This window comes from Balaenoptera physalus (assembly GCF_965194825.1).
Source record: "Balaenoptera physalus genome assembly, chromosome: 19".
In the NCBI taxonomy this organism is placed as follows: Eukaryota; Metazoa; Chordata; class Mammalia; order Artiodactyla; family Balaenopteridae; genus Balaenoptera; species Balaenoptera physalus.
The window spans coordinates 3,521,245-3,544,438 of NC_138900.1; the positions used below are offsets into that span (position 1 = coordinate 3,521,245).

A 23,194-nucleotide genomic window follows, 5' to 3' on the forward strand; every position below is an offset into this window, starting at 1 on the left:
TCCCTATCCCACCCCTCTAGGTGGTCACAAAGCACCGAGCTGATCTCCCTGTGCTATGCAGTTGCTTCCCACTATCTATTTTATGTTTGGTAGTGTATATATGTCCATGCCACTCTCTAACTTTGTCACATCTTACCCTTCTCCCTCCCCATATCCTCAAGTCCATTCTCTAGTAGTTCTGTGTCTTTATTCCCATCTTACCCCTAGGCTCTTCATGACCTTTTTTTTTTTCTTCCTTAGATTCCATATATATGTGTTAACATACTGTATTTGTTTTTCTCTTTCTGATTTACTTCACTCTGTATGACAGACTCTAACTCCATCCACCTCACTACAAATACCTCCATTTCGTTTCTTTTTATGGCTGAGTAATATTCCATTGTATATATGTGCCACATCTTCTTTATCCATTCATCTGTTGATGGACACTTAGGTTGCTTCCATGTCCTGGCTATTGTAAATAGAACTGCAATGAACATTTTGGTACATGACTCTTTTTGAATTCTGGTTTTCTCAGGGTATATGTCCAGTAGTGGGATTGCTGGATCATATGGTAGTTCTATTTTTAGTTTTTTAAGGAACCTCCATACTGTTCTCCATAGTGGCTGTATCAATTTACATTCCCACCAACAGTGCAAGAGTGTTCCCTTTTCTCCACACCCTCTCCAGCATTTATTGTTTGTAGATTTTCTGATGATGGCCATTCTGACTGGTGTGAAGTGATACCTCATTGTAGTTTTCATTTTCAGCTTCTTAGTTTTCGATAATTTGTTACAGAAGCAGTAGAAAACTGATACAGGTGGTATGTATTATTTCTGCCCTCACTGTGGGGCAGAGAATGTCAATCTTGCCTTGGCCTGCCACCTTCTACTAGGGGAAGGTGACCAATTATACTTCCTAAATCCAGTTACTAGAATGGTAGAATGTCAGAGGTGGTGGGCACTTGTTCTGGATGTACCTGGTACTAGATCTTAGATATCAATTATTCAATTACACAGAATATCAGTGGTATTTCACCCTAACTTTTTTTTTTTTTGGGCTGCACTGCACGGCTTGTGGAATCTTAGTTCCCCGACCAGGGATCGAACCTGTGCCCTCGGCAGGCAGTGAAAGGGTGGAGTCCCAAGCACTGGACTGCCAGGGAATTCCCTTAACTTTTTTTTTTTTTTTTTTTTTTTACTGTCTCCTGCTTTACTATTAGAGTCCTGAACTTAATGATATTAGCAGAAGAACAGAGATGATCAAAGTTATGATTGGCTGTTGCCATAGACAGAATAATGGCCCTCAAAGATGCCTGTGCCCTAATCCCCAGAACCTGAATGTGTTACCTTACATGGCAAGGGGAACCTTGCAGATGAGCTTAGACTAAGGATCTTGAGATGGTGAGATTACCCTGGCTTATACAGAGGGGCTGAATCTAATCTTAGGCAGAAGTGAAGAGAAGTGTGGTATGAGGACTCGACCCATTGTTGCTGGCTTTGAAGATGGAGGAAGAGGGCCATGTATCAAGAAATTCAGTGGCCTTTAGAAGAGGAGGCTGGCTCTCAACTCGCAGCCAGCAAGGATACAGGAACCTCAGTCCTACAACCACAAAGAACCAAATTCTGCCAACAATTTAAGTGAGCAAGGAAATGGATTCCTTCCTAGAATCTCCAGAAAAGAACACAGCACTACTGACACCTTGGTTTTATCCCAGTGCCATGCATATTGGTCCTCTAATACAAAACCATGAAATTGGGTGCAGCCAGTAAGTTTGTGGTAATCTGTTACAGCAGCAATAGAATACCAACACAGCTGCCTTTACAGTTTAATGATTATGTAGGCTTTGGCTTCCACAAAGGCAACCTGTCACATGGCTGGACCCCAGGGAATAATGGTCATGTGATACATGCAGGAATGTGGGACCACAGGCAGCCTTAATACCCCCGTTCCCAAGCTAAGAGCCACAGAACCTGGACGGACGATAGGAGTGGATAACAGTTCTGAGCTGACCCATATGAACGGCAAGGAGCCAACACACACCCCGATGGCTTGGTAATTTGTATGTTTATAGGAACTTCCATGACTATGGGGTAATGCAGGAAGGCCCGGGCAAGACTGACAAATTCAGTTTTGACAGCTTAGCAAGATGGGGGCATGGATCAAAAAAACTGAGTTGAGGTTTAAAAAGAAGAGGACTTGACCTATATTTCCTGAGATTCATACCTTCTACAGGTATGCAAACTTGATGAGGTTTAATGTCTAAGTTTCAGTTTCCTTATCGTCGACCTGGGAGAGATGAATATTTATTTTATACGTCTGAGAGGATTAAATGAAATAACCTCTGGCAAGTTCTTAGCACATCTTAGGTGCTTAATAAGTGTTGACCATCAGTATTTTGTTTTTCTCTTTGGATGCCAGCAACTTCTCACAGAATTTGATTTGAATATAGGGCTAGTGGGTGAGTAGCTATGGAACTGTATATTATTTTAGTGTTGGGGAGCTTAGATAGTGGGGAAAAATTCTTTCCTTTTACCTCTCTCCAACCACGAACTAAACACTTGGTGGAATTTTAAGTGAGTGAGTAGTTTTCAGATACTGGGTGCCTTAAGGCACATTTTAGATTAAAACTAGTTTGTAGGAAGAGCTAACAGTTACTGTCAGAGGCAGTTTTGTAGAGAGCAAGAACACCAGAGATGTTAATGCTGAATAGAAACAAGCACTGCAGGGCTCTCCTGGTGGCGCAGTGGTTAAGAATCCACCTGCCAATGCAGGGACGCAGGTTTGAGCCCTGGTCCAGGAGGATCCCATATGCCCCGGAGCAACTAAGCCCGTGGGCCGCAACTACTGAGTCTGCACTCTAGAGCCCTCAAGCCACAACTACTGAGCCCGCGTGCCACATCTATTGAAGCCTGCGTGCCTAGAGCCCGTGCTCCGCAACAAGAGAAGCCACCTCAATGAGAAGCCCACGCACCGTAATGAAAAGTAGCCCCCGCTCCCGCAACTAGAGGAAGCCCGCACACAGCAACGAAGACCCAACACAGCCAAAAATAAAAATAAATAAAATAAATAAATTTTTAAAAAAAGAAACAATCACTGCAGCCCCATTCCTTTCTGAAAAATAGTCTTATGATTTTAGTATTAACAGGAGGATTCTATCGAGCTTGTTGGCAAATAACTCCACCTACACCCAATTGCAGATAGCATTTATGTTACATAGTTTTAAGAACACGCATTAAAAAAAAAAAAATCAAACCTGGAAACCAGCTACACCTCCCAAGTCCCTACGGAATATTGACACCACTTCCTGTAATTCTTTCTATAAACTTCTCCCCAGATCTCCCCAGAGCTGACCATCAGCATCATACTTTGGGTATTCAGAGGAATTAAATGCTTGAAACTGTCCGATTTGAATCCAGTATGTGATGTGTGTTTGTACATACAGGACACACACGCACATACAGAGCCAGCACGGACTTAACACCAGGGCTTGTAGTTGACATTCAGGGTAACTCAGGCCCTCACACAGAAGTGTCGCCCCACGATCTCCAAGAGCGTTCTTTGCCAAGCACAGGTGTGTCAGCCTCTGGTTGACAATCAAAGCAGAAGACAGATCCTTGCAATAGGCTTCTGTAAGGTGACAGTTTTCCAACCTGCAAAAGCACCCCACAAATAGTAAGATGGCGAAAACGTTTCCAAAACCCGCCTTTCTTGGCTGTCTTCAAAGACTAGCGTCCTTGGCTACACCCCTTCTTGTTAACTCTCCACCCTCTCTGGACGGTGTGACTCTGACCGTGGTCGTAAAGGAACAGGAATGAGAGAAGGATGAGATGCCTGAGCCATTTGCCTGGGACCAAAAATGGGAACCAGGCGTCTACATCGGTGGGAGGTCCCATCCTGGTCACCCAGAAAAGCCAGGTGTTAGCATTGCTCTTCTCTATGTGGCCCTAGATCTACCACGAAAATGCTCCATGGAAAGAGAGGAGAGACTTAGGACGACCTCTGTAGGAAGCACGCTGGGTGTCTCAGAGTCATGGACAGCACCCGGCGCCCTCATCCAGGAGCTCATTTGCCGTGAGGTTCAAGCATGTGAGGGACTAATTGATTTTGAGGCGGCAGGAGAGATCAGCCCATTGCTGAGTGGTGGCAGAACGAGATACCAGCCCGCAGGAGAAATGGTAACAAGTCATTCACAGGAACCAAACAGCAGATACATAATTGTCTGCAGTTTTGTCTCTCACTCCATTATGTTAACCCTGGACCAGATTCTCGGGAGCAGTGGTTGTCAAAGTGTGGTCCCTGGACCAGTTGCATAGCATCCTCTGGCAGCCATCTAGAAATGCAAATGCTCAGGAAAGCTGCATGTAGAGTCCAGTGATCTATGTTTTAAGGTGTCTGTCACGGAGAAGATGTGTTAGAACAAATTCTTAAGCCATATAACCAGAATGGGACTCAGAAGATCTGGGCGAGACCCAGGAATTTGGATTTTAACTAGCTCCCGGGTGACGCTGCTGCTGGTTTGGAGACCACACGTCGAGAACGACTCATTTAGAAATCCAGCCAGTCAAGCATATTATGCAACATGGTACCCCTATTCTCCCCCTGGAAATACGTATTCTTTATCATGAGTAAATGAAACTTCATGGGAACATTATGTATACCATCACGGCCTTTGGGGTAAGGTCTTTTTGTTTTTTGTTTTTTAAAAATATTTATTTATTTGGCTGCACCAGGTCTTAGTTGTGACATGCAAGATCTTAGTTCCCCCACCAGGGATCGAACCCGTGCCCCCTGCAGTGGAAGCACAGAGCCGTAACCACTGGACAGCCAGGGAAGTCCCAATAATTTGGGACAATAATCCAAACTACCATGGTTTTTGTAAAAATTAAATGTAAACCCCCTCCCTTTGTAATCTACCTGTCTAGAGATGACAGCAGACAAGGCAGGGCTGTACCACTGTTCCTATCAGAGTGGAGCCCACTGGTCCCAGTTCAGTGACCCCCTGCAGCTGGTGATGACCGGTGAGTGAGACACAGAGGCAGCAGAGCCAGAACTGACCCCTCTGCGGAGGGAAGAACCGGGCTGTGGGGATTTGCAGCACGGAGGACCAAGCTTCTATCCTTAGGAAGGACTCAGGGATGATGCCGAGACAGATTTCCTCAGGGTGGGGCGAGGAGGGGAGAGAAGCCAAAGCCACGTCTGCTCCCAGGGAACAAAAAGGGACGGTGCATACGTGGCCCTTCCCTTTATCACCAAACTTCCTTCTTTCTCCGGCGTTTATGAGAAACCCTCCCTCTCCAGCATGGCTGGCACTGTGGCGACTCCAGGGGAGAATGTAAAGTTGCAGTGTTTCACCAAAATCAAGTTTGTAGCATTTCTTCTCACCAAAGAAGATGGAGATCACATCACCCAGAACCAAAGCTCCACCCCCCAGGACAAAGGATACCAGGCCATCTTCCCCTTGAATCAAGTCTCTTCCACACAGGCAGAGAGCTACAGATGCTACGGTGTCTTCAACCAAGAACCGTATGTCTGGTCTCTGCCCAGCGACCCATGGATATCAAGAGGCCAGTCTCTGCTGCGGGAATGGTTGAATCTCAGGAGATACCAAGGAAGGAGTAGGCAGGACTCCAGTGGAGAAGACTGGCGGTATCCAGTCTGCCCCAGGGATGCCCCATTTCAATATTTCTGAAGTATAAGTGTGAGTTTTGAAAAGAGGATGAGAGATGTGACTTTTTACAGAGTGAAGGAGAAGTATATTTTCAGGGTTTGTGTTGTATGTGTGTGTATAGAAGCATCAAAGTGCCAGGTACTTTTTATAAGTAGTAAGTTGACACGTAGCAAGATGTGATTTCAATTCCCATTTGCTTAGGCTGATTGATAAGGGCAAACATAATATTACACACTTTATTTTCAAGGGAGACAGAAAGAAAAGTTGACAACAGTTATCAAGGTTTTTCTCCTATGTTTTGAGTAAAAATATCCAGAACGTTCTCTGGCCAAAGATCTTTCAATTTCAGCAAATCAGGGCAAAATAGAAAACACTTCTTACACACACACACACACACACACACACACACACACACACACTATGTGAGGTGATGTGTTAGCTTGATGGTGGTGATCATTTCACAATGTAAATGTATATCAAAATATCACACTGTATACCTTAAATATATAAAATTTCTATTTGTCAATTATATCACAATAAAGCTGGAAAAAAGCAGACTCATGTAATAAAGCAAAATGTAAATATTTCTAGGGAAACCAAAGAAATAAAATCAGAAATTTAAAATCTCCCTCAGTAACTCCCACTTCTAGCTATCACAGGTGTATCAGACCAAATGTCTCACTGAGAATAACTATAATAAACATTGGATCAAAATCACACAGCTATATCTGTCACTTATATATCAGCCAAGGCTACAAGATCCCCCTAATGTCTGATGAATCCTGGTGTGCAGCATTGGGAGGATATGACCTCCTTCTACTGTTAGAGAAGAATTTTATTGGAAAGAGGTTTTAATATCTTTCTGATCTGGGTTTATCTGCCCTGATAGTTCTGAGACTTTTGTCAAGCTCTGCAATGTCTTTGAACTTCAGTTCTCAATCGTATATTTGAAATATTGTCCTTTTCACAGATGTGTGGTGGAGATTTCGCATGTTTAATTATGTAGAGAACCTACTGTGACATGGAGAATGTCCTTGACATTATTTAATTCTCATTTCTGTCTTCTTTATTCCTTTAACTCCTTTCCTCTCCCCATCTCTCTCCCTCACCCTTTCCCTCTATTTCTCCAATTTAAAATAGAAAGTTGAGAATAACGGACAACAGCAAGGACCAGCAACCTGTGGCCAGTGGCCGAATCTGGCCCACCACTTGTTTTTGTCAATAAAGTTTTATTGGAACACAGCCCATTCGCTATATATTGTCTGTGGCTGCTTTCTTTCTGCAATGGCAGAATTGAGTAGTTGCTACGGATAGTATATTTCCTGCAAAATTGAAAGTATTTACTATCTGGCTCTGCAGAAAAAGTTTGCTGACCCCTGGTTAAGAGTATGTGCTCTAGGGCTTCCCTGGTGGCACAGTGGTTGAGAATCCGCCTGCCAATACAGGGGACACAGTTTTCGATTCCTGGTCTGGGAGGATCCCACATGCTGCAGAGCAACTAAGCCCCGTGCGCTGCAACTACTGAGCCTGTGCTCTAGAGCCCGTGAGCCACAACTACTGAGCCCGCGTCACAACTACTGAGCCCACGTGCTGCAACTACTGAAGCCCACGTGCCTAGAGCCCGTGGTCTGCAACAAGAGAAGCCACCGCAATGAGAAGCCTGCGCACCTCAACAGAGAGTAGCTCCCACTCGCGGCAACTAGAGAAAGCCTGTGTGCAGCAACAAATACCCAACACAGCCAAAAGTAAATAAATAAAATAAATAAATGTATTAAAAGAAAAAAAAAGAGTATGTGCTCTAGATTTTGACTGCCTTTCACACTCTCTGCCTCAGGTTTAAAAAGTTATGATAATAGCAATACCTGCCTCATATTATTGTTTGAGGATTGAATGAGGTAATACATGCAATGGGCTTAGAATGTACGTGACATGTTATCACTAAATTTTATGGTTTTAAAAAATTGAAGTAGAGTTGATTTACAATATTGTTAGTTTCAGGTGCACAGCATAGTGATTCAGTTATTTTTTTCTGATTATATTCCATTATAGGTTATTACAAGATATTGAATATTGTTATTTAGCCACAGGCTATTTTCCAGTCATAGAGCTTGGAGAGTGCTCAGGTTTTCAATTTTTTTTCCTGGAAAAACATTGGCTCTCAAAGAGGCAAAATGAGTTAAAATTAATACCTATAAGAATTGATACAAAATAAGCGACACGGATGCACGCTTAAATGTCAACAGTAACGAATACCATCAACTGTAGGACACATGAACTTGACCATTGTGACAGATACATTTTGGTTAACATAGAATATGGATGCATTTCGATATCCTTGGTATGATGGAGTCAGCTAATTGCACCTGTGTCAGTGGCGCGCAACCAGGGGTGATTTTTGTTCCCCAGCGGACATTTGACAAAGTTCGGAGACATTTTTGGTTGTCAGAACTGGATGGTGCTACTGGCATCTAGTGGGTAGAGACCAAGGATGTTGCTAAACATCCTACCGTGCACAGGACAGCTCCCCATAACACAGAATCATCCATCTCAAAATATTGCTAGGTGCCAAGGTTGAAAACACCTGACCTAGTTGGTCTGGGAGAGAGATTGCACATTAGAATTGAGACAGTCTGGGGAATCCCCTGGTGGTGCAGTGGTTAAGAATCCGCCATCCAATGCAGGGGGCGTGGTTTCGATCCCTGGTTGGGGAACTAAGATCCCACATGCTGCGTGGTGCGGCCAAAAATTAAAAATAAATAAGTAAAATATAGTAAACAGAATTTTTAAAAATTAAAAAAAATACAAGAATTGAGACAGGCTGGAACGTGGGACCCTTTGCTGCAATGCTTGCACCTGGACTCCTCCAGCAATAAAATACAAAGAAACTACATGGGACTAAAAATAACTGCGTGCCTGCCTACAGGTGGGGCAAATTCTGGACTAAAAGATACAAAGAGACCAAAAAACGCAACTGACAATTTTGAAGAGCCCGGAGCAAAAGCGGGGGGTTGGGAGCAAAAGCAGGGTACTGAGCATGCCCCCTGCACAAAACACCACCTCAGGGGTGGGCAGACCACCTCAGCGCCCCCTCCAGCCCGACACCCTGGACACACCCCTACCCTCCCCCCATATAAGGAAAGAGCTCCCCCCTCCCCCTGCCTTGGGGAGCAAGCCAGCAAGGGAACGTGATGTTTGTTCTCTCTCCCCACTGCTGCAGCAAGTGCCCCAATAAAACCTTGCGTGAATTTCTTCTCTGGCCTCTGATCAATTTCTATTGATTGGGGAAGGCCAAGAACCCTGGTCAGTAGCAGAATCACCTGGGGGTTTTTTGAAGGCTCCTGGCTCCTTAAAGCCCACCCCAGACCAATTCAAGTAGGATGACCAAGGATAGGACCTGGGTAATTTCAATGTGAGTCTCATTTTAAAGATTGAGAACCACCGGTTGATCATTATAAGGAGGGCCATTTCACCCTGGGCAGGAAGTCCTGCCCTCCCACCAGGTCCCGTGGGCCAATCACAGAGTGCGGGCTGGTAGAAGAGTTTCTCTTGTTGGAGGTTTCGCTTTGCGTGAAATAACCCACAGGTCGCAACTGAGTCGTAACCGAAGGGAGGTGAGTACCAACTCTTGTACCTGTTTCTCTGTCTGATCTCTTAAGTCAGTGGCAAATATTGGTAGAGTTTCTAGCACAGAATGTTGCGAGCTTGAATGGCTGGCGTGAGACTTTGAGAAGGTTTTTTCAGCCCTTAAGTTGAGCTCTCTCTTTATAAGGAGGAGACGAGATTTGGAGGGGGGGGAACAGCTGCCAATGGTTTCATGTGTAATTTTTTTCTTCCAATGCTGTTTTTAAGTGTTTCTTTAAGGTATGATTTCCATCTTGAAGAATACACCCGTTTGAAGTGTTCAGTGACTTTTAACAGACTTACAACAGAGTTGTGCAACCATAACTATAACGCAATTTCAGGACGTTTCCATCACCCCAAAGAGATCCCTCAGGCCCACCTGCGGTATCTTTGCATTCCTGCTGTAATTTCCAGCAGAGGACTACTGTGTCTGAGCCTCAGTTTTTCATCCATAATTTGGGATGGTATCACTTCTTGATCCCAAAAGACGGATGCAAGTGTCACTGTCATGAAGGGTGAGGGACAGCGACGTGGTCATGAATTGATAAATTTGTATTTTTTTTCCCCCGAAATGCTTGTGGTGACAGAGCATCCAGGGGAACTACTGCTGCTAATTAGATGCAGAGTTCTGAGTAATTCTGTAGCTCCAGGTGGCAACATATCGCTTCCTTTCAGCAAGTGCCTTTGCTTTTATTTTATTTTTTAAAAATAATAGTAGTATCTTTTTTATTTATTTATTTATTTATTTTTGGCTGTGTTGGGTCTTCGTTTCTGTGCGAGGGCTTTCTCTAGCTGTGGCAAGCGGGGGCCACTCTTCATCGCGGTGCGAGGGCCTCTCACTATCGCGGCCTCTCTTGTTGCGGAGCACAGGCTCCAGACGCGCAGGCTCAGTAGCTGTGGCTCACGGGCCCAGTCGCTCCGCGGCATGTGGGATCTTCCCAGACCAGGGCTCGAACCCGTGTCCCCTGCATTGGCAGGCAGACTCTCAACCACTGCGACACCAGGGAAGCCCTGCCTTTGCTTTTATTTTGCTGTCACAGCGGAGCCTTTCAGGCTTGTTCCAGCTCAGGTCCTAAGTTTATCCGCACTGGTCTTCACCCTATGTTGCTTGTGCCTAATTTCAAATAAAGAACTGCTTGGGGCTTCCCTGGCGTCCAGTGGTTAGGTTTCTGAGCTTCCGCTGCAGGGGGCACGGGTTCCATCCCTGGTTTGGGAGCTAAGATCCCACGTGCCCCGTGGCACTTCCCCCCCCCCCCAAAAAACCCAAAAAAAAATAACCCCGAAACAAATCAAAGAACTGCTTTCCGCTAAGGGTAAAGCTATTCACCTGTAGTCCATTTGGCTCCATCAACTCATTTTGTTATTCATTTTTCAAGGCTACCTCTCAAGTCCTGCTTTTATCTGCCTATGAATATACCCAAGTCGCGGGCTCCCCCCTTTTCCCTTCACCGATTCATTCTGGGTGGGAACAATCCGCTTTCACGATGGTAAGCGCAGAGAGAATGACCTAAGCGTGAGTGTCTCTGCTGCTGTAATCACAAGACATATTCACTCAGGGAAGGAGCCACTGTATTCCTGGCATCGCGTGGTTTCAGGTGTGGCTCTTGGCCAGGCAGGCTTAGCAGGGGGAACTAGAATTGACTGACTTCTCCTGTCACTTGAGCAGGGTTCGGGTAGGAAGCCAGAGGTTTATGTCACTCTCCACTCCGGAGGTTCTCAAATGTAGATGCTCATCCTTACGAGACCAGGAATTCCTCCTTTGTTTCCTTCTCTGACTTCATTCGGGTTCTCCCCCAATATCTCCTTCAAGGAATCATGCTCTGTCTCCTGGGTGGTCCGGAGAGCTAACTACCTCTGTGCACCATTTAGTCTTGGGTGTTTACCTTCCTTGTTTTCCCACGTGGCTCTAATGCGGCTTTGCTGTACTGGGCTGCCTCCTTGAGTAAATGAGCAGTTCGTGGTGTTAGCTGCAATCCTAGCTGGTCGTCCTTCAGTTACGTGAGAACCAAATTATTGATCTGTAAGCAGCACTCAGGCTAGAACGAGATGGTGACTTTCTGCCTATTTTAATGGCCTGCTTCATTCATACTGTACTGCCCTGTGTGTTCTGTCTTCAGATGCAAGCCTTTTTCCTCCTCACTGATCCAAAATTCCATCAGCCTTCGTGTCCCCCGCACGTTGGTATGCTTGTCAAGGACCTTCACCCCTCCCTTCACCTGTGGGCTCTTAAACCTGAAATGTAGGCTTTCACTCTCCCTGTCAGGTTTCTAAGAAGAGCTCTGTGTGTCCCCACGTCCCCATCACGCCCGTGTGTCCCCAGTCCACTCGATCTGCCTTCTAACCTCGTCACCCACCACCTTCCTGGAATTTCTTCCTTCTCATCTTAACTGAAAAACATGACAGGCGGCGTGTTTACCCTTTGCCTTTCTATGACCTGGTGACTCATTTCCCTTTAACATTTTTTCTTCCCCAAACCAAATGCATGTTCATCAGAGAGAGCATTGAAAAAAGAGCCAATGACTGGATAACGTCATCCACAGCGTGGAAACTCAAACACCGTCGTTGGGTTTTGGGGGTGTGTAAGCTTCTAGCACTTTTCTGTCTGAAGAAGTGATTGTCTGTTGCTCCAGTTGGCACGTTACAGGTGTGATGCTGCTTTTTGGTTATTGGTGCTCTTCTGACTTAGCATTTTAGCACGAGCATTTTTATATTAAGTATAACAATTGTGAGCTCTGATCATATGTTGTGATTTGAAACATTTTTCACAATAAATCTTCTAATTGGGTGTAATTCCCCCCACGTACTTACTTAACAGTGTTTTTCAGCTTGTGAATCTTCCCTGGTGTTGCCCACTTAATGCCCGAGGATGTGAGGATTGTTGTTTATTAATTTGCTTTTTGTTCCATTGAGGAAGTGTCAGTGATTGAGGGCACAGGTTCTTGAGTTAAACTCCTGGATATAATCTTCGCTTCGACTCGAGCAAATGTGAGAACTTGGGCCTTTGTTTCCCTATGCCCGTGATCCTAAAACTAGCATTTATCATAATCACCTGGAAGCTTTGTTAAAACACGGTTTTCTGGGCCCATCTCCAGAGTGTTTGATTTTGTAGGGCTGGGGATAGGGCTTAAGAATCTGCATTTTCATGAGTTCCCAGATATGCTGTGGTCTGCGGGCCATACTTTGAGAACCACTTCCCTAAGCCTCAGATTCGTCATATGAAGCATAGATAATAGAATTTACCCAATAAGGTGGTTGCAAGAAAACAATATGATCTGTAGAAGAGCTTATAATAGTTCCTGTACATGGTAAATACTCAGATGTTGACTATCATAGTGGCTCCTTAGAAAGACAGAGATTACAGAAAATGTAAAGGAGATTATCCAGATAAAGGGGGTATGTTTATAAAGTGAACATCTTATGCAGTCATATTTTGTCTTTTACTTTTATTATGTCACTTCTAAGTTAAAAAGCTACGATAACTTCCTCTTGATTTTTTTGAAACATTTTTTCGTGTGTGCATTTGTCTGTATATGTATAAATATAATCTCTAGTTGTACCTATTTACTATCATACTTAGTTAGCTAATCATACTTGATTGGCGATTACATCAGTGTATGTTCATGTATATAATCACACTCCCATGTAATCACTAACTAGATCAATAGACAACTTTTCCAGAACTTTTCCAGTGGATGTTTACTCTTCTCTCTGAGCTGTCTGGGAAAGGCAACCACTATTCTGACTGCTACCACCATAGGTTAGTTTTGCTTGTTTTGAACTTGATATGCATTGAATCAACTCAATTAGAGTTCTTGTTGTATGGTTTCTTTTACAACTACAGTTTGGGGACATGAAGAATAAAGGTTCTGTGAACAGATGTGCATGCATCTTTTGCAGACCGAAGCATTATCGTGGGGTTTCTAATCGGAGGTAAAATTGCTGTGTCATAGAGCACATGTGCTTAGTTAGCTGTAGTGAAAACCACCCGCAAGTTTGGCAGTGGTGTTTTCAATTTAAATTTATCTATTTATTTATTTTTGGCTGTGTTGGGTCTTCATTGCTGCGCGCGGGCTTTCTCGAGTCGCGGCGAGCGGGGTCCACTCTTCGTTGCGGCGCGTGGGCTTCTCATTGTGGTGACTTCTCTTGTTGCAGAGCTCGGGCTCTAGAGCGCAGACTCAGTAGTTGTGGCTCATGGGCTCTAGAGCACAGGCTCAGTAGTTGTGGCGTGCGGGCTTAGTTGCTCTGCAGCACGTGGGATCTTCCCGGACCAGGGCTCGAACCCCTGTCCCCTGCATTGGCAGGCGGATTCTCAACCACTGGGCCACCAGGGAAGTCCCTGTTTTCTCAGTTTAACTCATACCACCATGTAAGAGTTGTTCTTCATTGTGTGAAGTGCTTGTGCCCGTCTTTAATTTTAAGCATTCTGATGGGGGTGTCGTTTTTTCTGTTCATCAGGTTCTTAATTTGCATTTCTGTGAAGTCTAATGAGGTTGAAGGTCTTTCAATATGCTTATTGGCTATTTGGCCGTTCCTTTTTTGAAGTGCCTTTTCCAAATCTTTTGATTTCTTTCCATTGAGTTTTATCTTGTTTTAATATGTCAGGGAGGAAGAAATGTTCCTCTACCCTTCTAGGTTCTTCTGGCTGGCCTAAGAATTGACATGAGACTGATTAACAAGAAAAAAATCGGACAGTTGTTTGTTACCATATGTATAAATGGGAGAGAGTGAGGGAGACTGCGTAACTGGCCAAAATGGCCAAAACCCTTACCTTAAGTACCATCTTCAGCTAAAGACTGTCGACTAAAAAATATTTTCACCACCTAAAAGTTGAGAGTTATGTTATATTCGGGGGATATGCTGAGGACTTCAAGCCTGGGAGTCAGGGTCTCAAGTAACCCTGAGAAAACCGCTCTGAGGCGGCGAGGGGGGAGCTAGGAAACATAGGAGTTTTGCAACAAAGGGCAGGTGGTAGGAACAAAAGGTTACCGTTAATAAAAGACAACCAGGTATCTCGAGTTAGGCACTTAGCACTTTTCTATGTATGGGAAGATGCAAGAGTCTGGGCTCACTGAAACCATTCCTTTGATAGGCACCTCAGCTATCTGGGGCCAGTATCCTGTGTTTTCTCATCCTGAGTTCCCTCGGGGCTCACGGTGGGGAGTGGCTGCAGTCTGATGGCTGCTAGATGGCAGGTATTCTTTGTTTCCTTCCTGAGTTCCCTCAGGGCTCACCAGCTCACTGGTGGCTGGTGGCTATAATCGCTGATGACTGTGACATCCTTTGTTTACTGATGTGGCAGGAAATACTCCATTTCTCAAGACAAAAGAGGACGTTGTGGGTAGCGGTTTGGGACTTCAAAGGGGAGAAAGGCAATTCACATGAAGACGGAAAAGCAAATGTTTGGTAAACAAGTGTTTGCTGGGCCAGGCAGGAACATAGAGTGGACTCTGGTCTCCAGGCTCTGCTGAGTTTCCCCTGCCACACTTAGCTCGTGTTCTTTGCACGTACCTCTGGTGGTAGCTCTATTCCAAGAAGAGACCCTCTGTCTAAAATTTTTTAGGAAGTTAGGGGGAAAGTCAAAGTTTCTTCCTGAGCCTTTTGGGCCTCCATTGTTTTCAGCTCAAGATAATGCACATGCTCAAGAGACGTTTTGGGGTACCAAGTTTTGCTCCCCTACAATGGAAGCTGTAGAACAATCTGGAAAGAACTGATACTATAATACAGAGCCTTCCAACTCATGAATGTTATTTCTCCATTTACTGATGATTTCTTTTCTTTCTTTCTTTTTTTTTTTTTTTGGGTGTGCCACACGGCACAGCTTGTGGGGTCTTAAGTTCCCTGACCAGGGATTGAACACAGGCCCTTGGCAGTGAAAACATGGAGTCCTAACCCCAACATTTTTTTTTTTTTTTACAAACTTGTGGCTCTCAGGAGAGAGATCGGATGCATGATCCTAGACTTATTCTTAGGTATTTGGTGTATATGTATGTAACTCTTCCCCCCAGCACATAGACCTGATCAATTCAGTCACTTCTAATAGCGTGTGTATTCTTCGGGTTTACTTTTTTTTTTAAAAATCGTGTCTTTTTAAAAAAAATTTATTTATTTATTTATTTATGGCTGTGTTGGGTCTTCGTTTCTGCGCGAGGGCTTTCTCTAGCTGCGGCAAGCGGGGACCACTCTTCATCGCGGTGCGCGGGCCTCTTACTATCGCGGCCTCTCTTGTTGCGGAGCACAGGCTCCAGACGCGCAGGCTCAGTAGTTGTGGCTCACGGGCTTAGTTGCTCCGCGGCATGTGGGATCTTCCCAGACCAGGGCTCGAACTCGTGTCCCCTGTATTGGCAGGCAGATTCTCAACCACTGCGCCACCAGGGAAGCCCCGGGTTTACTTTTGACATCACAGTTTAAGATGGATGAGCCAAGAAGACAATGCAGACTTAATAGTAGAATCTCTATGAAACTCACATATTATGCTAAGTGAAGGAAGCCAGACACAAAAGGCCACATTTTATAATTCCACATGTGTGAAATATACCAAATAGATAAATCCACCAAGACAGAATGCAGGTTACTGATGGCCAGGGACTGGGGAAGGGGGAAATGGGGAATGAATGCTTGATGCATACGGGGTATCTGTTTGGGGCGATGAAAGTCTTCGAACTGAATAGTGGTGTTGGGGTTGCATAGCTCTGAAAATGTTTTCAATGCCACTGAATCGTACACATTAAAGTGGTTAAAATTGTTGTGTATTTTACCATAATAAAAATAAAGTAGACTCAGGAATACTTAAAGTTCTCTTTATCTACAATAATGTCTAATCTAGGAAACACAAATAGCCCTGTGGGTCGAGCTTTCGTCCACGTGGGTTTAACGAAGTGTTCACAGTACAAAGAATAGATAACTCAAAGCTGGTGCAGCCGAATCTGGCCTCTACCCCGATACCCAATTAAATCTCGGAGACAGAGTTTTGAGTGAAGCAGAAAAGAATAGCTTTATTGCTTTGCCAGGCAAAGGGGGCCACAGCGGGCTCATGCCCTCAAAACTGTGCCCCCCCCCCCCCGCCCCCTTGGAGAGCGTAGTGAGAGGTTTTATAGTGATCGTTCAAAGAGGCCGTGATCAGCTCATGGACATTGCTTCTGATTGGTTGGTGGTGAGGTAAGTGGAAGTCAGCGTCATCAACCTTCAAGTTACAACCGGTCTGGGGTGTACGTGCTTTTGGGCAGCATATCATCATTAACTGTTAACTTGTCCCACCTGGAGGGGGTTTCAGTATCTGCAAAACAGCTCAAAGATATTGTATATATTCCTTGATGGGGAACCAGGACCTTGCCCCAAGGCTGCACAAATGTTTCTCTTGACTATTTGTTTCTCCCTGGTCTCGCATCCCCTCCTTCCCCCTAATTAACAACTGCTTGAATCTACTCCTTGGAGCTCAGGGAAGGTCATGGAGGCTGAATGAAGGCCATTTCCTGTAATCGAGAAATGGGGGACACAGAAAGGCTTGGTGCCCAGGAGTCCCACGGGGCCCTGCTAGGTATCATTGGGAGAGGCAAAAGGAGACTTGGGGGTTAGAAAACACAGGTGGGGAACTACTGCCTTTTTTTTTTTTTTTTTTTGGCCATGCAGCATGCAGGATCTGAGTTCCCCTATCAGGGATCGAACCCACACCCCCTGCATTGGAAGCACGGCGCCTTAACCACTGGACGGCCAGGGATCTACTGTCTTATAGTCGTAGGTTTGGTGTTTGGTCATGTGCATGGTAATTTTCCGCTTCTTGGTTCCTCATTTCTGGTGTAGGAGAGCAAAACTTACCACCCCAGAATGTCTCTTTGGCATGCAGATTATTTCAAGCTGAAAAACGATCAAGGCCCAAACTACTCAGGAAGAAAACTTTGACTTCCTCTTAACCACCTAAAGACTTTAGATAGAGACCCTGTTCCCAGAACAGAGCTATCACCAGGGATGTCTGCAAAGAACACGGGCTAAGGGTGGTGGGGAAACTCAGCAGGACCTGGAGATCAGAGTGCACTCTGGGTCCCATCGTTCCTGCCGGCCCAGCAAACATGTGTCTACCAAATATTTGCTTTTCCATTTCCAAGTGTATTTCCTTCCTCCCCTTTGAAGTCCCAAACCATTACCCTCAACATCTTCTTTTGTTTAGCTGAGATGGTATTGAAGGTGAGGGTTTCAGCCATTTTGGTGAGTAATTCAGTTTTCCTGGGTCTCTGTCATGTATATGTTATTAAAATTTTGTTTTTTTTTCTCTTGTTAATCCATCTCATGTCAATTTAATTCTTAGACCAGCCAGAAGAACCCAGAAGGGTAGAGGAACGTTACTTCCTCCCTGACACTGGTCCTTTACAATATGAATTTTCCAGCTGAATGTAATCACTGCCACCCCAATTCTCTCCCATTACATATCAATATAGGTGAAGAGGAGAGAGAGAAACACGATGGAGAAATTTTCTATCTGGAAGAATACACTTTGGCCAGGAGATGATGGTGGTTTCCACGGCAACATTACCCAGAGAAGCCCAGAGTTGATATCGTACTTGAAGCCCCAGACGTCCATACAGTCAATGCCACTTACAGTGGTGCTGCACGGTCCTGCCGGCGTCGGGAAAACCACGGTGGCAAAACAGCTGCTGCTGGAATGGACACAGGACGACCAGGCAAAGACATCCAGTCCCGCCTTCTATCTCAGCTGCAAGGACCTCAACCACAAGGGGACGTGCACTTTTGCAGAGCTGATATCTGCGAACGGGCCGGACTTGCAGGATGCCGTTCCGGGGATCCTCATGCAAGCACGGAAAATCCTGTTCATCGTCGACGGCTTTGATGAGCTGAGAGTCCCCTCGGGGGCGCTCATCCATGACATATGTGGCGACTGGAGGAAGCAGAGGCCAGTGCCCGTCCTCCTGGGGAGTTTGCTGAAGAGAAAAATGTTACCCAAGTCCACTTTAGTAATCACCACCCGACCGGGCGCCCTGAGGGAGCTCCGGCTCTTGGTTGAACAGCCACTCTTCATAGAGATCGAGGGGTTCTTGGAGCTGGACAGAAAGGCATATTTCTTGAAGCACTTTGAAGAGGAGACTCAAGCCCTGCGAGCTTTTGACTTGATGAAGAAGAACGCAGCTCTGTTCCGCATGGGCTCAGCGCCTGCTGTGTGCTGGCTTGTCTGCACGTGTCTGAAACGGCAGATGGAGAAGGGGGAAGACCCTGCCTCCACCTGCCTGACCACCACGTCCCTGTTCCTGCGTTTCCTCTGCAGCCAATTCACAGCAGCTCGCGGCAGCTGCCCCCGTGATTGCCTCCAGGCTCCGCTGAAGTCTGTGTGCCTCTTGGCTGCTGAGGGCGTATGGACACAGACATCTGTGTTTGATGGAGAAGACCTCAGGAGACTTGGGGTAGAGGAGTCTGCCCTCTGTCCTTTCCTGGACAAGAATATTCTCCAGAAGAGCAAAGACTGCGAGGGCTGCTACTCATTCATCCACCTCAGCGTCCAGCAGTTTCTTGCCGCCGTGTTCTATGTCTTGGAGACTGAGGAGGAGGAGGAGGACGTGGGTGGCCACAGGTGCCACATTGGGGATTTGCAGAAGCTGCTGTCCAAGGAAGGAAGACTGAAGAACCCCAGCCTGACCCAGGTGGGCTACTTCGTATTTGGCCTCTCCAACGAAGAAAGGGCCATGGAGCTGGAGACGACTTTTGGCTGTCTAGTATCGATGGAGATCAAGCAGCAGTTACTGAAATGCACATCAACGCCCCGTGGGAAGAAACCCTTCTCAACCATGGACACGAAGGAGGTTTTGTATTGTCTTTATGAATCTCAGGAGGAGGAGCTTGTGGAGGATACAATGGCCCCCGTCACGGAGATTTCTATCCACTTGACAAATACATTTGAAATGATGCAGTCTTCTTTCTGCCTTAAACACTGTCAAAACTTGCAGAAAATTTCACTGCAGGTAGGAAAGAGGATATTCCTGGAGAATGATACCACGTGGAAATCAGATGCTCAGGTTGAGAGGTAAGAACCCATTTTAAAAAATATATATTTTTCAATGTTACTAGTTCTCCCATCTTCAGCCTCAGCCCACACTCTTTTAGGAAGAGGACAGAGTCCCTACTGCTCACTATGGCTTAGGGTCAGAATTCTCTGGAATGTCTGGCTGAAATTTCTTCCTGCCAACTCGCCATTAAAGTTGGGAAACATGATGTTCAGATCAGGAATGGGGGCTTTGGAACCTTACTTTGTTTTAGTATTATAGATTTATAGTATACTACTATATATTATATATACTATAATACTGTAGTATACTATAATACTATAGTATAGTATACTATAATACTATAGTATACTATACTATAATACTATAGTGTAGTATACTGTAATACTATAGTATGCTATAATACTATAGTATAGTATACTATAATACTATAGTATAATACTGTAGTATTATAGTATTATAGTTTCCGTGTGGCAAATGGGCTCAGGACACTCTAGACATTTCATATAACTTCCCTCCCTGCCAATTCTTTCAAAAAAATTTTTTTAATACATAGCCACCATGCTGTACATTACATCCCAGGATTTAGTTATCTTATAACTGGGTGTTTGTACCTTTTGATCAGCTCACCACTTTTTTTTTAAATAAATAAATACATAAATTTATTTATTTATTTTTGGCTGCATTGGGTCTTCGTTGCTGCGTGCGGGCTTTCTCTAGTTGTGGTGAGCGGGGGCTACTCTTCGTTGCAGTGTGCGGGCTTCTCACTGCGGTGGCTTCTCTTGTTGTGGCGCACTGGCTTAGTTGCTCCGTGGCGTGTGGGATCTTCCCGGACCAGGGCTTGAACCCATGTCCCTTGCATTGGCAGGTGGATTCTTAACCACTGCGCCACCAGGGAAGTCCGTTACTTGTCTTTTCGATGATAGTCATTCTTACAGGTGTGAGGTGGTATCTCACTGTGGTTTTGATTTGTGTTTCCATGATGATTAGTGATGTTGAATATTTTTCATGTCCCTGTTGTCCATTTGTATGTCATCTTTGGAAAAATGTCTATTCAGGTCCTCGGGCCACGTGTTACAATAGTTTTTCTTTTCTGTTGAGTTGAGTTGTATGAGTTCTTTATATATTTGAGATACTAACCCCTTATCAGACATACAGTATGCAAACATTTTCTCCCATTTAATGGGTTCATGTTTATTTTGTTGATGCTTTCCTTTGCTGTGCAGCCTACCAATTCTTGTTGCTTTTCCTGTGCATGCTTTTCATAGGTGGTCTTGTCGATGCCTTCCTCCTAGGTCACAGCACGACCATCATTCTCTTCATCTCTGGGCAGATCTCTGCTCTGTGTTCAGTTCAAACAAGAACCTGAACTTTCTGGATGTGAGGGAAAGCTTCCTGAGTCACTCCTCAGTGAGGATTCTTTGTGAGCAGATAACCCATGTCACCTGTCATCTCCAGAAAGTCGTGTAAGTAGCAGCTGATCTTGCAGTGGTGATCCCCAGGTGTTTTAAACGTGGGAGCAGTATTGGAATGCCCAACCAGGCTCTGACCAGCCAGGTGCTCAGAATGCAAAGAAATGAAATGATTGCTATCCTTAAATGTGTCTAGTTGGAGAATCGTATTATGTTGAGTCATTTTTATGAAATTTGGCTGGGATTTGGATGTTCCCGTACATCTGCTGCGGGGCGTATTCAAAACTCAGCCTATAGAAAATATAGCCAAATACATGTTAGAAGGAGAACTGAGTGGGAATTGGGGAAATATTCCAGAGAGGAAAGTTTCAAATATGTGAGTAAGAATGTGTTGATGAAGCAATGGTGCACTTATGACTAATGTGTGGGATGGGATTGAGAAATTCTGAGTAGAGTAGGTTGTGGCAGAAGCAACTCAAGACGTGGGTCACCTGGGCAGGTGATTATTAGCACATCCTTCTAAACCAACACATGTTCTTTTTGATGATAGCCATTCTGTCAGGTGAAGCGATATCTCATTGTGATTTTGATGGGCATTTCCCCAATAGCGATGCTGAGCATAATTTTCGTGTGATTATCTGTTGGCTATCTGTATGTTTCCTTCCCAACAATGCCTATTTAGATCCTCCACTCATTTTTAATTGGATTGTTTGTTCTTTTGATATTAATCTGTACGAGTTCCGTATTTGGGATATTAACCCCTTACTGGATATATTGTTTTGCAAATATCTTCTCCTATTCAGTAGATTGCCTTTTTGTTTTGTTGGTTTTCCTTCACTTTGCAAAAGCTTTTCAGTTTGTCGTCCCATTTGTTTTTTGTTTTGGTTTCCTTGTCTGAATATACAGATCCAAAAAAGTATTTCTAAGAGCAACATCAAAGAGTACTGCGTGTTTTCTTCTTGGAGTTTTATGGTTTCAGATCTTAAGTTTAAATCTTTAATCCATTTTGAGTTTATTCTTGTATATGGTGTGAGGAAGTGGTCTGGTTTCATTCTTTTACATGTAGCTGTCGAGTCCCCCACTCCCCAAAGGAAAAAAAAAAAACAAAAGGAAAACACAGCACGTATTCAGGGGATAAACTTTATAAGTTATGGTTAAAATTACACAGATACATTGAAACTTCCCCCAAACCAACATACCTTAGAAGGCTTAATTAAGCCACTGTAAAGGTTGTGTTATTTACTTGGACAAATTGCTATGCCAAACGTCAGCTGACTGTACCTGCTGATGTCAGGTGACATGTACCTGGTTCATCTCAGAATGCCATAGGACTTGTGTGTACAAGGCCACAAAAATCTAACGTAGGTTGGTGCCAGCAAAGGTGGCAATTTCTTCTGTATGACTTTGAAAAGTTTACATTGTTCTGGTTTTATAAGGTGTGCGTGAGAGAATAAAAACTAGGAGGTACATTTAATTTGTTCCACTAAGAGTTTAGGACCCTTTAGGCAGGAGCTTTGAACAGTAGCACCTCCCTTATTCTGGCTCTCTCTGTGCTGAAATTTACTTTTGAACTTCTTCTGAATGAGCCACAGGGAATGTTCATTATCTAAAAGTGAAGCATTGAGGGTTATAAGACCAAATGCCTGTTTATGGAGAAAAGTATTTGATAGTGTGTGTGGGGGGGTGAATTGCCAAGTTTGGAGGTACTAGATAAAAACAGATTAAGAGGACTTTCCTGGTGGTGCAGTAGTTAAGAATCTTCCTGCCAACGCAGGCGACATGGGTTCGATCCCTGGTCCGGGAAGATCCCATATGCCACAGAGCAACTAAGCCCGTGTGCCACAACTACTGAGCCCGTGGGCCTAGAGCCCATGCTCTGCAGCAAGAGAAGCCACCGCAGTGAGAAGCCTGCGCACCTCAATGAAGAGTAGCCCCTACTCGCTGCAATTAGAGAAAGCCTGTGCGCAGCAATGAAGACCCAATGCAGCCATAAATAAATAAATAAATAAATAAATAAAAATAATAAATAAATAAATTTATATACCAAAAAAACCAGGTTAAGAAGCTCTAAAAACAAAAACGAAAATGAAGATCTGAAATAAGATCGTAACAGAGGAGGCAGTAATCCAGGTGTTGATTTTTTTTTTCCCCCCCTCAAATTAGGGTGGATTAAGCATGCTTTAAAAAGAGGCCTTGATAGAAGTCCTTTCCCCAGTTATTTCCTACTATCTACACAGGAAAACTTATGAGCTAGCTTCATTATTGTATAACATGAGGTTGATAGAGTCTTATTCTCAAGAAGGTGGCACAGTTAGGTGCTGGGAAAATCTTTTTTAAACACTGAAATGTTTCTTGAAGCCCAGAGTTTGATTAGAGAAAATTATACTTCACTTAGGATTTATTCAAATCCCATTTAAAATCCTACAGTCATGCTAGATGACAGGAAAATAAAAAACAAACAACGCTTTTTAAAAAAAAATTTTATTGTATAGTTGACTTACAATGTT

General features: G+C 44.3%; 2 protein-coding genes across 2 annotated transcripts in view; both read left to right on the top strand.

The window, feature by feature from the left end:
- The first annotated feature begins 747 nt into the window (after positions 1–747).
- On the top strand, positions 748–14,576 carry LOC309648322 (leukocyte immunoglobulin-like receptor subfamily A member 2). The gene is made up of 2 exons (XM_082436824.1): positions 748–5,000; positions 5,253–14,576. Exons 1-2 carry the CDS (start codon positions 4,907–4,909, stop codon positions 5,669–5,671), a joined length of 513 nt encoding a protein of 170 aa, XP_082292950.1. The 5' UTR covers positions 748–4,906; the 3' UTR covers positions 5,672–14,576.
- Positions 14,577–15,340: 764 nt separating this feature from the next.
- NLRP7 (NLR family pyrin domain containing 7) overlaps positions 15,341–23,194 on the top strand; it is a 28,486-nt gene continuing 20,632 nt past the window's right edge. Inside the window, exons 1-2 of the mRNA XM_082436818.1 lie at positions 15,341–19,295; positions 20,571–20,741. Of these exons, the coding sequence (XP_082292944.1) occupies positions 17,725–19,295; positions 20,571–20,741 (1,742 nt within the window). The 5' untranslated portion in view covers positions 15,341–17,724. The remainder of the gene's footprint in view (positions 19,296–20,570; positions 20,742–23,194) is intronic.